The 13,852-nt window shown below is 31.8% G+C and overlaps 2 protein-coding genes across 2 annotated transcripts in view; one reads left to right on the top strand and one right to left on the bottom strand.

Annotated features, from left to right (window-relative positions):
- Nucleotides 1-5,028, bottom strand: part of LOC132695884 (neuronal acetylcholine receptor subunit alpha-7-like) — a 66,768-nt gene extending 61,740 nt beyond the window's left edge. The window contains exon 1 of the mRNA XM_060660443.1: nt 4,599-5,028. Within this exon, the coding sequence (XP_060516426.1) occupies nt 4,599-4,680 (82 nt within the window). The 5' untranslated portion in view covers nt 4,681-5,028. The remainder of the gene's footprint in view (nt 1-4,598) is intronic.
- A 7,147-nt stretch (nt 5,029-12,175) lies between these two features.
- On the top strand, nt 12,176-13,459 carry LOC132708788 (transforming acidic coiled-coil-containing protein 1-like). Its single transcript, XM_060681366.1, has 6 exons — nt 12,176-12,398; nt 12,456-12,617; nt 12,674-12,828; nt 12,881-13,009; nt 13,068-13,217; nt 13,265-13,459. The coding sequence occupies exons 3-6, from the start codon at nt 12,677-12,679 to the stop codon at nt 13,443-13,445; spliced, it is 612 nt and encodes a 203-aa protein (XP_060537349.1). The 5' UTR covers nt 12,176-12,398; nt 12,456-12,617; nt 12,674-12,676; the 3' UTR covers nt 13,446-13,459.
- Nucleotides 13,460-13,852: the final 393 nt, after the last annotated feature.

The following is a 13,852-nucleotide window of genomic DNA, read 5'->3' on the forward strand; positions in this document are numbered from 1 at the left end:
CATCTGTAACTGTTTTTTTTTTTACTATTACCCTCGTTTGAATCCATTAATTTAAAATTTTGTTTTTAATGACGATTGCAATGAATTTATTGATTTAAAAACCATGACCTGTTGTAACGTATTGTATTTAATATCTAAAGCGTGTATCGGTCAGCTCAAAACAGTTTTGTCGAATTCGATATATCGGAAGCTTTAAAATTTTTATCAATCCCATTATTCGTTCGGTTCTCGTTTGTTATCTGACCCTGGCGCTTCTAACGTTTTACGATTTTTCGATCCCTGACGGCGAAGTTTATATTGTTTTCTGAGGCTTCTATTGCTTTTGCGAATGAAACTTGAACGCTGAAGGTCTATAACGATCCAGGCTTGGATGCTCATTCCAAATGAGAAACGTCTGATTATTTATTTGCGCATTATTCGACGATTTTTCTTAGTACAACACTTTACTAAATAAACCGCACCAGTTCGGTTAAATATTCGACCTACGGAGTAAATAAACCCAGCTAATTGACGAACGAATTTTCTTATCTAATTTTTGTGATTTTTCAAAATAGACGGTGTTTGTTATTTTTTACTATTATTAAACTATATTATTCACAGTGCTACAAAACACTCTAAACAGTGCTTTTTTCTCTTATCTCGGGACATTCTAAATCTATGACGCAAAAGAAAAAGGAAAGATGCGAGTGTTAAATAAAACTATCAGTAACAAAAGCATGGTATGGGCATTAATTGCACAGATTTCTTTTATTTTAGACATTTTTAAAATTAATCAATTTGTATACGAAGATGCATTTTCATATTTTAGGAAAATTTATTAAACTCAGAAGCCCGGAAAAGCTGGATTACAGAGAGCATTATTAGTTCTAACATCGGCTTTATATTGTTTATATTATTATATTTATATATATTTATATTATATATATTTATATTATTTTATTTAAATTATTATAAATAATTTATATTATTTATATATATTATTTTTCAATTTTAGGGCTAATTCTTTCTTTTTTCGAATTTTGACTTAACGTGGACTATGCGCGTTCTATGCTTAACACATAATGATAACTGACCCTTCTTTATAACCCTGATTTGAGCTAGAGGCACTTCAGCTGAAAAATTAGAGAAGGTGACATCTAAAATAGGTTCAATTCACAGAGCTAGAATATTCGCTTCCTTTGAACCTACTCTTAATCTGAATTATGTTCATCTGAACTACTAATGTCACAATCCGTAAAGATTACTTTCCACTTGTTTTCATAAAGCATTGTTACTTCAGTTCGCTTTTTTATCAAACTTATCAAAATAAGAGCCTAAGTCGATCATAATATTCCATTTGTAACTCAACGTAAATCAAATTACATACGCAAATTTATTGAAGAAATAAATCTCACAACCCAACAGTAGAAAGTTCCCTATTATGAGATTTACACTGGCCAAATAGTGATTACGAGAAATGTACAACAGATATATAAATATAAAAGTGCATACTTTCAAGTAACAAAGTATTAACCTACAACTTCCTTGGATTTTTGAAAAAAATTGAAAATTAAAGTAGATGATTAAAATGTCTAAGTGAAAGCATTTCAGAGTTTCAGAGTAGCAGTAATTTTTGTGAGGTTAAAAAGTGCACATTGGCCGTATAAATTGACTTGTCACCCTTTCAAATTTTAATAAAAAAACTAATATTACCCGTTCATTGTCCAAACAAGTGACAAAATGCTTTAATAAAAAGCGCGATGATGGCAAATTCAAATTTTTATAGTCAAATCGTCCGTGCTCCCGAAATACAGCAAATTCTATAGAAAATGTGGCCGATAAATTTTATATATCGGACGCAACAACGTGAACAATTTTAAAATATTTGTACCCTTTTATTTACATCACCTATATTAAAATTTCCTCTGAAATTTATCGCCAAAATAATTTCCGATGTAATTGTCGCGACATTCGAACTTTTGTCCATGTAATACTTGAAATTCAATCAAACAACATTTAATACAATAACTTTTTGTTGGCGAAATTCGCCGAAATATATTATGCCATACGGGAGCGTATTCTCTATTTTACCAATTTGGCACAACTCAAGTGGATAACCATATGTCAGTTTGCAATGAATTCTTGTTTTCGGCGCGGTTGCGCAATTTTTTCAGCTTCAGACTAAACACATTCAAGAGGTTCGTCCGACTCCGTTTTAGATCTGATGGTTTTTATGTTCCAGTTTTTTTAAAAAATATTTTACGCTTTCGCGTTGCAACAAAAATGGATTCCGTTTTACTAAATAAATAAAATTATCTTAAAGAATACACCATGCCAAAGCCTATGTAATATGTATATGTATTATTAATGCATTCAAGTTTTTTTCAGAAAAAATGTAAACCGACGGCTTCTGCCCAAAGACACAAAGTAAAATATAAAGGTAAGCAGAACAAAAACCGAGTAAAAGAATGAAAAGAACAATAATAACTGTCAGTTATTATAGTTCAGGAATGGTATTGGTATTTCTCAGTAAGTTGATGTTTTTCAGCGATATAGACTTAAGAAAGTTTGGTTGCGCAAGCCACACGAGTTTGGCAAAACTAGCGCGAAAAATATAACGGCAATATTAAATCAGCGTCATACCATCCTTCTCTCCAGAAGCATCGATTCATAATATACGAATGCTACGGAATGTTTTTGATTTATATGCGTTTTGCAGAACAATAGAGCAAGTACGAGAACTATGCATTCGCATGGGGCAGGCTTTTAGAGGCTTTTGTCTAAATAATATGCGCATATTCCTATTAGTTCCATTTGATTTAGGACACATTACCAGATACATTAGGGGAAATGTTCGTATACGGTGCTCTATTCCGAAAATTCTGTGTTTCTTGGGGTTGGTACGCTTTTTTACTTTCACAATACGTTTGTTTCTAAAATATGTTTTACCACTTTGGCGTGATTTTAAAACATTTTCACTTCACATGCATATATATACGGTGTTCTTAAATACCAGATCAGTTAATTGTATAGTTCTAATTATTTACTTATTTATTTATTTCATTTATTACTATGATTTCATTGATGTGCGGTCAAACAGATGAATCTCGATGAAAATGCAAAATACAGAAATAGTTTGAGAAACCAAAAATAAATCACTGTGGCGTTTTTTTTTCTTTTCTTGTTCTTCTATGTACCTAGTTGGGACTAAATTAACGTCTTATCACAACAACCAAATTTATAAAGTCTCGCCAAAAAATTGATTTGATTTAAACATTTATCATAACTATTTATATGAACTATAAGCCAATGAATTCAATCGATCCGTTCAATAATAATTAGGTTTAGTGACCTGATAAAATTACGGTATTATTGACGGTACATTTACTTTCATCTTAAGAGTAAAAAAAAATAAATAATCATCAAATATTTTGGATAAATATACAAAACGGAACAGACATAATCTGGTTAATAATTGAAATAAGCATGCCACACACAATAGTCATACAAATTTATTACGGTAATCTGCAGAAATTTCAATTATTATTATTAATTTATTATTTAACTTTGTCATAATGTATTTATAATTTTACAGTACCATGCAAAATGCGTTTTGACAAGCTTAATCATAAGTTTGCTTTTTGAACATGCGAAGCCCATATTTGCCGCCTGTATCGCATTAATCAAATTGAAGTTGATCATCAGCTAAATGAGTAACGAGTTTCATATGTGTCCCAGTTAATATCCCTTTTTGCCCTCTCTTTTAGCACTACATTCGTTGTATCAATACAGAAAAGTGTCTGGTTGTTAAAAGAACAAATTCAATTAATATCGGAGTTAAAAATAACCCTGGTGAATTCTATTAGAAGCGCCACTGTAGATATTAATCTTGAAACGACGTTAATCTTAATAGCACCAGCATGGAAAACTTTTGCGACAATTAATTTTTTTCTTTTTTTCTTTTCTTTTAACAAGAAACTCATACCCAACAATGTAGAGAAAAAAGAAAATGCTCAAAGCAATTCTGATATGTACCCGATATACACCTGATCTTTTAAATTATGCCCCGATTTATTTTGTTTTGCATTCGAGTTTGAAACCTCTATCTTCTAAAACGAATTCTTTGAACACACAATTTATTCCATTTGCCGAAGACTCGAGACCAAATGCTTAGAAAATGCATGGCATCGAAAATTTCCATTTTTACGCCAACGAAATAACCATCAAATTTTCAATAAACAAAATTTCATGCTTAAGACGGTATAGAATTCTAAAGCATAATTTTTTGAAAAATACACTTTATACAAAACAATCTAAATTACTTCAAAAAATTGTATCTGGCTACGTACAGCAGTTAAAAATCACTCTATAATAACGTGGGAGCTTAGTGTCGACAAATAGTCACATAAATAAACAGCAAAGGAAATCTACGTGTGATCGGGGTTTAGCAAATCAACTAAGATACCAAGTTGCACACAAAAAATGCAGAATTAGTCGAATTATTTCGACATTCGACGTGTAACAATGCGTTTTTTGTGAGCATGCCAAAAATATACAAATAAAACACAACACTACTAAAAACAAAAATTAAAAAACAAATAAATATGTTGTAGGCCTACCATTTGGTAGAGAGAGGCAGATGTGCAAGAGAACTACCAACGTCAGAGCTCTCGGTCCGCAATAGAAGTAACAATGCTGCATATTCTTGTAGTTTTAAGTAGCGGGAGAAATCTTGAGCCAGTGCTGATAATTGCTTTTAATCTAACCGTATTAGACTTCGTTTTTAGTTGCGAATTTATTTAAATTTTTGATTTAGTTTTTCCCTCGTAATTTTTTACATTTTCGTTTTATTTATCACGTTACTTTTAGTTTGTTCGAAAGTTATTTTATTTAAAATATATACCAGTGTATGATTGGCGGCCATACACGCGTATATACCGAGTTTAAGTGCCGACAGATGTTTAAGGTTATATCATGTTTACTATGAGTGCACACAGATGTGAACTAAAGCCAAAGCCATAGCGATAGCGAGTCCGGACAGCTCCAACAGCGGATCCGACGAAAACTGCGTTACCATTTCCACCACCCTATTCATTGCTCAAGCACTAGGCTGGCGAGCAGGATACTCTGTTACACATGGCTCTCATTGGAGTATTTGCAACCGACGTACCCTACATCTTTTCCATCTCATCCGGACCACATACGGGGGGATCTTTCATGGTATGGTAAATATGTTGAACTGGAAAAAATTCCAAAACATTCTTACGGTTCCTGTATGATTAAAAAAAGTACTAGGAGACAACCTCGGATGGCAGATGAAATATTAGAACTAATAGAAGAAGAAAAAGAAGAGCAAAGAAATGAATAAAATCATTTATGACAGGATCAAAAAAGCGAAAGAGCTCTCTTCCCCATTCATATGACACTGCCTCACTCACTGTTCCATCGCTTTCGAAAAAGCTTTGACAGAGTGCAACCTCACAAACTGCTCATAATTTCTTACACCTATCCTATCACAAACAATACCGTAATCCAACGTATTTAAATTTTAAGAAGTAAGAAAAATATCATACTTGTGATATGTAACGTGCAATGAAAAATAACAGCATCTTGCAAAGCTGACAATGGAGACAGCAAGAGAATAATTATATGAAAAGCATCGAAGTTATATATCTGAAATACCATATCAATGAGTAATTGAAGAGTTGCATTTTTAAATGCAGATGAAAGCAGCCAGTTTTAACGGTCTTTTTAAATTCATTCATCATCAAATTAACAATATCAATTTTAATTTTAATCCCTATTTCACACATAAAAATAACGTCTTTTATTTAAACAACTAACAAAAATGGACTAGGTGTTTTGGAATCCAATGCCGCTAATTTCTCTGTTTTTGGATTGTAAGTCTGTTGATGATTGCATAATTGAAATATATAAATAACCATAAAAAGGTGATTTCAAGTTATTTACATAGTTAAAGAAGCCAGTGCGAGAAAGCAGCGCGGAAGAATTACTTTTTCTTTACCTGTTAAACATACATATTATGAAAATTTTACTAATATTCCATTGCCTGAATGACTCATTTCTACGAGTACACAGACACATATCACATCGATCCGCACAAACAATTGACCAATATAATTTTCGTACAGTTATTTTATTTTTTTATTATTATGCACAATACTCGTGCAAATAACTACATTATAGATTTTCGGCGTGTTTCTTATCAATATGTATTATACAATTCATTAACGAAAATATTTTTTTAGTAACTGAAAGCTGCGTCAATTTTGAGTTTCTAGTCTTTTATGGATATTACTGCGTATTTGTAAACGAAGTTATTGGCCATAACTTAATTTAATTATTATCATATATTATATTATATTATTATGATATATCCAGTTGAATTTAAGACCCGGCTGCAATGCTGTTTTTGCTACTATTTTGTTTAGGTTTATTTACGGCAAATCATAAATATATGATTAAATGTAAATGCCAGGACATTTTTAGTTTTAGTTAGTTTAATGGGAATAGCGGATTGTTTTTATTTTCAAAGTCTGGCTAAAACGTAAACCTCTTAAATAATTAAAATAACCAATCAAGCCGCAGACAATCGGCATGTCAGGCGAACTGAATAATTCGACTGCATACACCACCAATTCGCTATATATTTGAGCAGATTAAATTAAGATAGCAATAATTTCGCACTTGAATTCGTTTCCAAAAAATGCCGATAGCAAGTATTTTATAGTTATTCAGTCGGGATTATAATCAACGTCTATTGCATTTCGTTCATTTGTAATATTTATTTTAACCAATAAACGAATAGTAAATGAAATCGTTCGGGGGAACTTTTGACTACAACCCCGTAACGCCGAAACCGTTAAGGGAAGTATGTCGGAACTTGATTTCCACCATGCTTCGACAAATCAATGAAGGTCGGCGCGCAGACGCAGTACGTTGTCGCATCATGATCCCCCTAAAGAAATAAGATGACTATCTTTTTATTTAGACTGTGTTTTACCTAAGGGAAGAACAGATGCTTGCGACCAAAACCAATAATAATCATTTAAACAAATAATACGGTTCGTGAAAAATAACCAGAAATCCTAATATCGACGGCAAACTACTTTCATAGTATTTCAGTTCGAAGCTATATAGAATGTAGTCCGCTTATGCTAGCGATGTGCAATAACGCGGCATGACTGGAGGCATTAACCTTTTTCGTCATTTCGCTAGGTTTAACGTTTCTTGTAATAAAATCGAATTTTACTGCTTATTAATTCCGTTTCTGTTTGACTTGGAGATTTACTAAATCCCCAATACATTGCCCCGAAATGATTTTGCATATCGTCGCAAATGTACTGCTCGTTGGTGCGAAGAAAAGGAATTAATTTGAATTTCGTAGATCACGATCGTATTTTTTATAATCGAAATTTCATAAGAGTACAAAACGACATTTTACTAATTAAATCATTGTGATATCTTGAGAAGTCGCAAACAATGCGGGTTAAACATCCGAGAACGAGAGGTAAATTTAATTCGATTTTTATTTCAGTGCGTTTTATCCAATTTAACCCTCAGGGATTATGTGCCGATACTAAGAAAGCATTCGAAGGCGTTAAAGTGCAATCCAAAACGGATGATAACGGTAATAACCACGGTAATAAGGCCATATGCATTCGGATTTTGTATTCTGTTTTGCCCGGATTTACAATATTCCGCTTATTTAGTTTCAGAACGCAACATTTAAATTAGATAAAACTCTTTAATAAAATGAATTTTTAGCACGACCAAGAAATAACCCAGAATTATTACCATATAGCCTTAGTTTTAGCAAAACTTAAATAAAGCAAGATCTGTATAGTAGGTATCGTACGACCAAAAATTATTGTTTTCACGTTTTAAGTATATATGCTCGTATGTATTACGTGTATTTGAATGTGATCCGTCCAGTAAGTACGTATTTATGTACCTGATTCTCGAGCTTTAACCATCCGAAGCTTTTTTCACTCGCTAGTTCAAAGGGAAAGGATAAGTACCTGTACTGTATTTATTTTACACGTAAGTTTAAAAATAATCATTTTTGTCTTGTGTGCCCATCGATTAACAACATTCTTCTTCTTGTATTTTTGTGTCCTCTACATAGTTCTTCGATTTGTAAACAACGGTAGTCTTTTTTAGGACTATGAATTATATTCACGGTAGATAAAGGTACGTCATAAGAATACAGATAAATATTTATTAGAATCTTACAATTAAACATTTTTTGAACGTTCCTGTTTTTGAACACTTTAAAGTGGAGATGGTAGTCGAACCTAATGACAATTTAGAAGACGAACTACCTCAGCATATAAAAAAGCGCATCCATTTGTCTTTTAATGCGAAACAAATGTAATAAACAGTAGGAAAAGTTAATCACGGGGTCGGTTGTAAAAGCGCTATATTCCTGGTCGAAGTATACCCGAATCTTTAAGCGACTTTCATTGCAAAATCCTCTCTTTTTATCGAGTGCAGGTGACACGAAGGTCTGGGTCAATTTGTGAGTTATGCCAATTGTTAAAACTTACCAAAGTCAGAAGAAAAGGTAGGCAAGAAGTACCCTTATTTTTTATACTTATTAAATATAAAATTAAATGCACACTACAGAGAATGGATTCAAGAGGGTGGTAGTTACGCCTGGCCTCCAAGGAGCCCCGACTCAACTCCCCTAGATTTTTTTCTATGGAATACACTTTAAGATTCAGTTTACAAACACAAACCGTCAACTGACGAGGAACTTAAACGTCGGATAAGAGAAGGTATCGGATATTTGAATGGGGCTGAAGCTTTTAGAAATGCGATTATGTGTCTAGAAACTATTAATTTTTAATTGATCGTTCGTTAATAAAATATTCACCAACGTTATCGCGTATCTTTGGTCTTATTCTGTATAAATAATGCATATTTACATATTTACATAATCTTTGGATCTTCATAAGCGCATGGGCGAGATTATGGCCAACGATGAAATGGTAAATCATAGAGGCAGCACTTTAGGCCCTTGTTTTGTTGAAACGCTGTCATGGCTACGTAACACTAACTGGACTTATATGGCAAGAGCATATTATTTGTGATAGACAAATGTTTAGAAGGAAATATTTAAAAAACTAAAAATATTAGGCATGTACCATCTTATATAAAACTGCCTTAATTTTTAATCCTAAATATGACAAGATTATGAAAATAGGTAGTTTCCGGTAAAAAGAGTTTTTTGGCAGTTTTTTTAAATTCATTTTAATCTTATTTTATTAATATGTATCGAAATTACTTTTGAAATCCGAGTCCTTCGTCTACAACAAAACTTACTGGATTGAAAAAATAAATGCTTTCGATTGAAGAACTTCGTAGTGTTCCATTTAAAAAAATTAAGTTGATATTCTCCCTAGAAAAATTAAACACCCTGTATATGCAAAATTAAAGGTTTGCAAGACCTCAATTAACTTTGGTTTCTGAGATAAGGTAGTGTCTCAAGATGAACGGCCCACCCTATACCTGATTCTCGAGCTATGACCCCGCCAGGCTGTTTTCACTGGATAGTTCAAAAGGTAAGAGTAAGTACCTGTACTCTATTTATTTTACAGTTAAGTTTGAAAATAATTTTTTATTTTCTTGTATTTTTGTGTCTTCTACATAGTTCTTCTATTTGTAAACAACAAGAGTATTTTTTAAGGCTATAGATAAGATGTAGATAATAAAGTCAGAAGCGGAAGTAGAAGCAGCAATAAAAGCAAGTGACATACAACGTAATAAATTGTTACTTTGTACTATCTTTTTATGTACGTGTTTCAAGAATTGCTCGGCGAATAAAAAATGAAAACATACTTATATCCGGCTTGTTAGTGTAGGTAGATAAATTCATAGGACGGTCCTGGAATGGTTATGGGGAAGGGACTTGGAGCAATAAACAGTAGGCAAAGTTAATGACGGGGTCGGTTGTAAAAGCACTATAATTCTGGTTTCAGTATAGTTATTTATATTTTGATATTAGAAGTATTTTTTCAATGTGAACTAAAATTTTAGAGCCGCCACAGTTTGAAAAATGCAAAAATCTAAATATATATAAATATGCTAAAACTGTTGGCCAAAACTCCAAAAGAATCTCCGAATTTTCTTTTAGTTTAATGTGAAACACTTCGCGCTATAGCGAACGGCTGCTGAAATATTCAGAAAAAGCTAACTGAAATATTTTCTAGTACGGTCGTGACGAGTCAAGTGAACGGCAGCAGCATCTAAATAAACATTTTGAGAAAATAGTCGCAAAACCGAAAATAGTTTTTTTTTAAACTTTAGGTACTTAGGTTTCCCAGTCTACAACAATAACATATATAAGTTTTATGTTTTGTATGTTTTTTTTTGTTGGATGTTATAGTGTGTCGAATTTGAAGTTGCAATAAGTTTTGAATGAAAATTGATGAAACTTTTTTGTATTTGAGTAATTATTTTGTTCAATTTTAATTTATTTTTAAGTAAATATTACTAGAATATCATTAACGCAACTTTCACAACTTTGACATCTGTCTTGAAATTTGAAACAATAATTTCTGTTCAGCCACATGTCAAAATAATGTTATTGTCTTTCAGAAGCTCAGACAAAATAAATAATATTTCGAAAACCGTTTTAGATGGGTATAGGGAAGCTTAAAGCAAAAATGATCAGAAGGAAACAGTGAACCCAAAAATGTTATAAAGTATGCTATTTCAGATCGCGATTTTCTCATATTTTATTGTTGTAAGCAGCAATGTTGCATTGTCCAAAATGTTTTAGACTGATAAAAAAAAGACTGGGGAACCTAAAAACACAAATTTTAAAAAAATAAATTTCCATAGACAATCAATCACCTGGTATTAAATTTGTGGTCTATATCGAATGCTTAACATTTTAACGAATTAGTCACGCGAATAGATCACTTCTATTTATATGCTTTTCATTTCACACGCCAAATTATTACATTTTTATTTCGCACACACTCCAATTAATAAATGGAGGAGTATTTTTAATTTCGCAAGAGTAACTGAATGAATATCATTAAATGGTTTTTAATGAATTATTTAAAATTAAGAAACATTTCTACTGTAAGCACATTACTATCAAGGGGTAATAATTTAAAGCTTAATTAAGAAGCTCTTTTGTGGGATTTACTAGCTCGCTTTAAATAAATATTGTTTTTACGATTAGAACTAATATTAACAACGGTATGCATACAGGGTGTAAATATGCATTTTTCTTTGTTCGAAAACAAGTGTTTTGGTGGTTAACAAAACAAGAATTCGTTGGACAATTTTAAAATCTATGGGTTGAATGTAGAATCTCTTCAAAATGTTAATCACAAATTATTTACGTCCTTTGGAAGCATTACATCAGGACGAAAATTGTTTCACAAAAGAACAAAAATAGATAAAATTGATTTTAATATTTTTGCTATATATTATTTTGCTTTGTTTGACATCATTCTGTTGGAATTAGTCCACGCCTAATAATATGCGCATCGTAATTTTTCGGGGTATTTTATTTGAGTATTTCCGAACGCACCTATCGTTAATAAAGTATCAATCTAAACCACTAGATACAGTACGTGTCTATTATTCTCCCATAACTTATATTTCACTCGGAAGTGATTTTCATGAAACTAAGCAAGGAGTATCATTTATTTCTCACACTAAGATCAACAGTTGTTGGTCCAACTGTTGTAATTTTCAAATGAAAATGGATCTCCGCTTTTTTTTTCACTTCACATTAAATATCATCAGTTTGTGTTTTTTTCCTCTATATATATACTTTTTTTATTTATATTTTTTGATTCGCGGATGGAAAAATGTGATGACAATATATTCCGCGATATCATCCGTTCATTTGTTGAACTCCGACTGGAATTGGCATCTTCGATGCTCGCGCTCCGAAAACACTTCAGGTGTTCTTTGTTAACTGTTAGTGCGTGACCAAAAGAAAAAAAATCCTTGACGGAATTAATATTAATTATTATCACTTGTGTTTTTTCCCAACTCACTTCTAGAAACGAGAATGCCGCATACAACTGACCAGTAGGTATGGTCTATTTGACATAACTCTGCAATTCCTAAACGCAGCTCTTCAAAAGATGGACCAACGCGGACGTAACTAACCAATAAATATGGTTTATTTGTGTCAGTTTAACTTTTTAACTCTCATTCCATAAATATAATTGAAATTTGTGGTCATAAGTGCATATGTTAATAATAATGTGATTTTTAACTGAACTCATCATTGAATCTACTCTTCACACATTCCCATAATTAATGTAATATCTGAAGAATTCAGTAAAACGACTGAAGCATAAATTTTTACAAATCCAATTTAATTTAGGGCCTGCAGAAAAAATTGCCGCATTATACAGTGCAAGGTGAGATTATTTGACTGATATATAATTGTTACATATTTAGAATTACTGCATTTTCAGTGACAAGACTCTGGGATTTTCCCAAAAAGTTCCATTTCTAAGGAATCAGTATTAAATCAAGATGAATATTTTAGCATTGGTGACACATTGAAAGACAAACAGTTTAGTAAATTTAATCAACCAAGGGGTCCATCGGGTTCAGTGTCGTCTTATTCTAAGGAGGTGGGTAAGGCGCTAAAATCTAATAAACAAAACTGATTTGGTTATCCATGCATCAGAGTATGGGAGAATTTAGTGATAGGCAGATACAAATGCCAGATCTACAAGATAAATCGAGTTTTGAAATAGAAATAAGGCAAAAGAGTGAGTTAAAAAATTCAATACAACCACAAAAGAGTGACCACATGTTAAAGCAAGAAATTAATCATTGCCAGTAAGTATTAGGATAGAGATATCTCGCAAACTACTGTGAATTTTTTTTTAAGACAACTTCTATTGGAACATGAAAAAACAATAGCTAGTCAGTGTACAGAATTGGAAAAGTTGAAGCAAGAACATGAAACCACAAGTCGACATTTTGCGACTCTAGAATTAGCTTTTTCTGATGTTTTGCAGTAAGATGAACAAATTTGGGACCTGAGTGAACATATTATATTGAGGTTCTCATTACAGAAAGTATGACAGAAGTAAAATCATAGTTGATGGCTTTAAAACAAATGAAGAGGCCTTAACTCAGAATCTCCAAATAGCAGAAGAGAAACTTAAGCAAAATGAGGCTAAATATGAGTCATTAAAAACTTATGCCAAAGCCCAAATTGAAAAGTAAATGAATTTATTTTACTTTACAAATATTACAAGATTTGTTTTAGATGTAATGTAGAAATAATGAATGTTAGAGAAAAGTATGAGTTTGAAAGCAGCAAGCTAAGAGCACTCATTAAGAGGTTGGAAATTAAATGTTCCTCATTAGAGACTTCATTAAATCAAAAAACAGAAGAATGTCAACAGCTGTCTGAACTATGTGATGACATTACTGGTAAGCAGGTATAAAAACTGTCCATGTTTTCCCAAATATTAATATGGTGTGTGATTTTTTTAAGTTTTCGGAAACATGTTTATATTTTTTTATCGGTATTAATTTATTTTTTTATAACATTTTTCAATATACAACATACAATATTAGAATTTAGATTATTACCTTGTTTGATTTTTGAACATGGTTTTATCATTTGTTTATTTATTCTGAACATCTAATGTCGAATACTGCGCAATCTTACATACCTAATAATTGTTAACTATTTATTTTTAGTGTAATATTCTAGTTGTATATTCATCTGTATATTAGTGCATTTAGTCAATTTGAAAGCTTATATAAATGTTTTTTTTATTTTGTATTAGTTGATCATGATTTTTAACAATTTGCGATATTACTAAAAAAAAAATTATTACTGACAAAA

The sequence above is a fragment of the Cylas formicarius genome, unplaced genomic scaffold (assembly GCF_029955315.1).
Source record: "Cylas formicarius isolate icCylForm1 unplaced genomic scaffold, icCylForm1.1 PGA_scaffold_12__32_contigs__length_19106922, whole genome shotgun sequence".
Classification (NCBI taxonomy): Eukaryota; Metazoa; Arthropoda; class Insecta; order Coleoptera; family Brentidae; genus Cylas; species Cylas formicarius.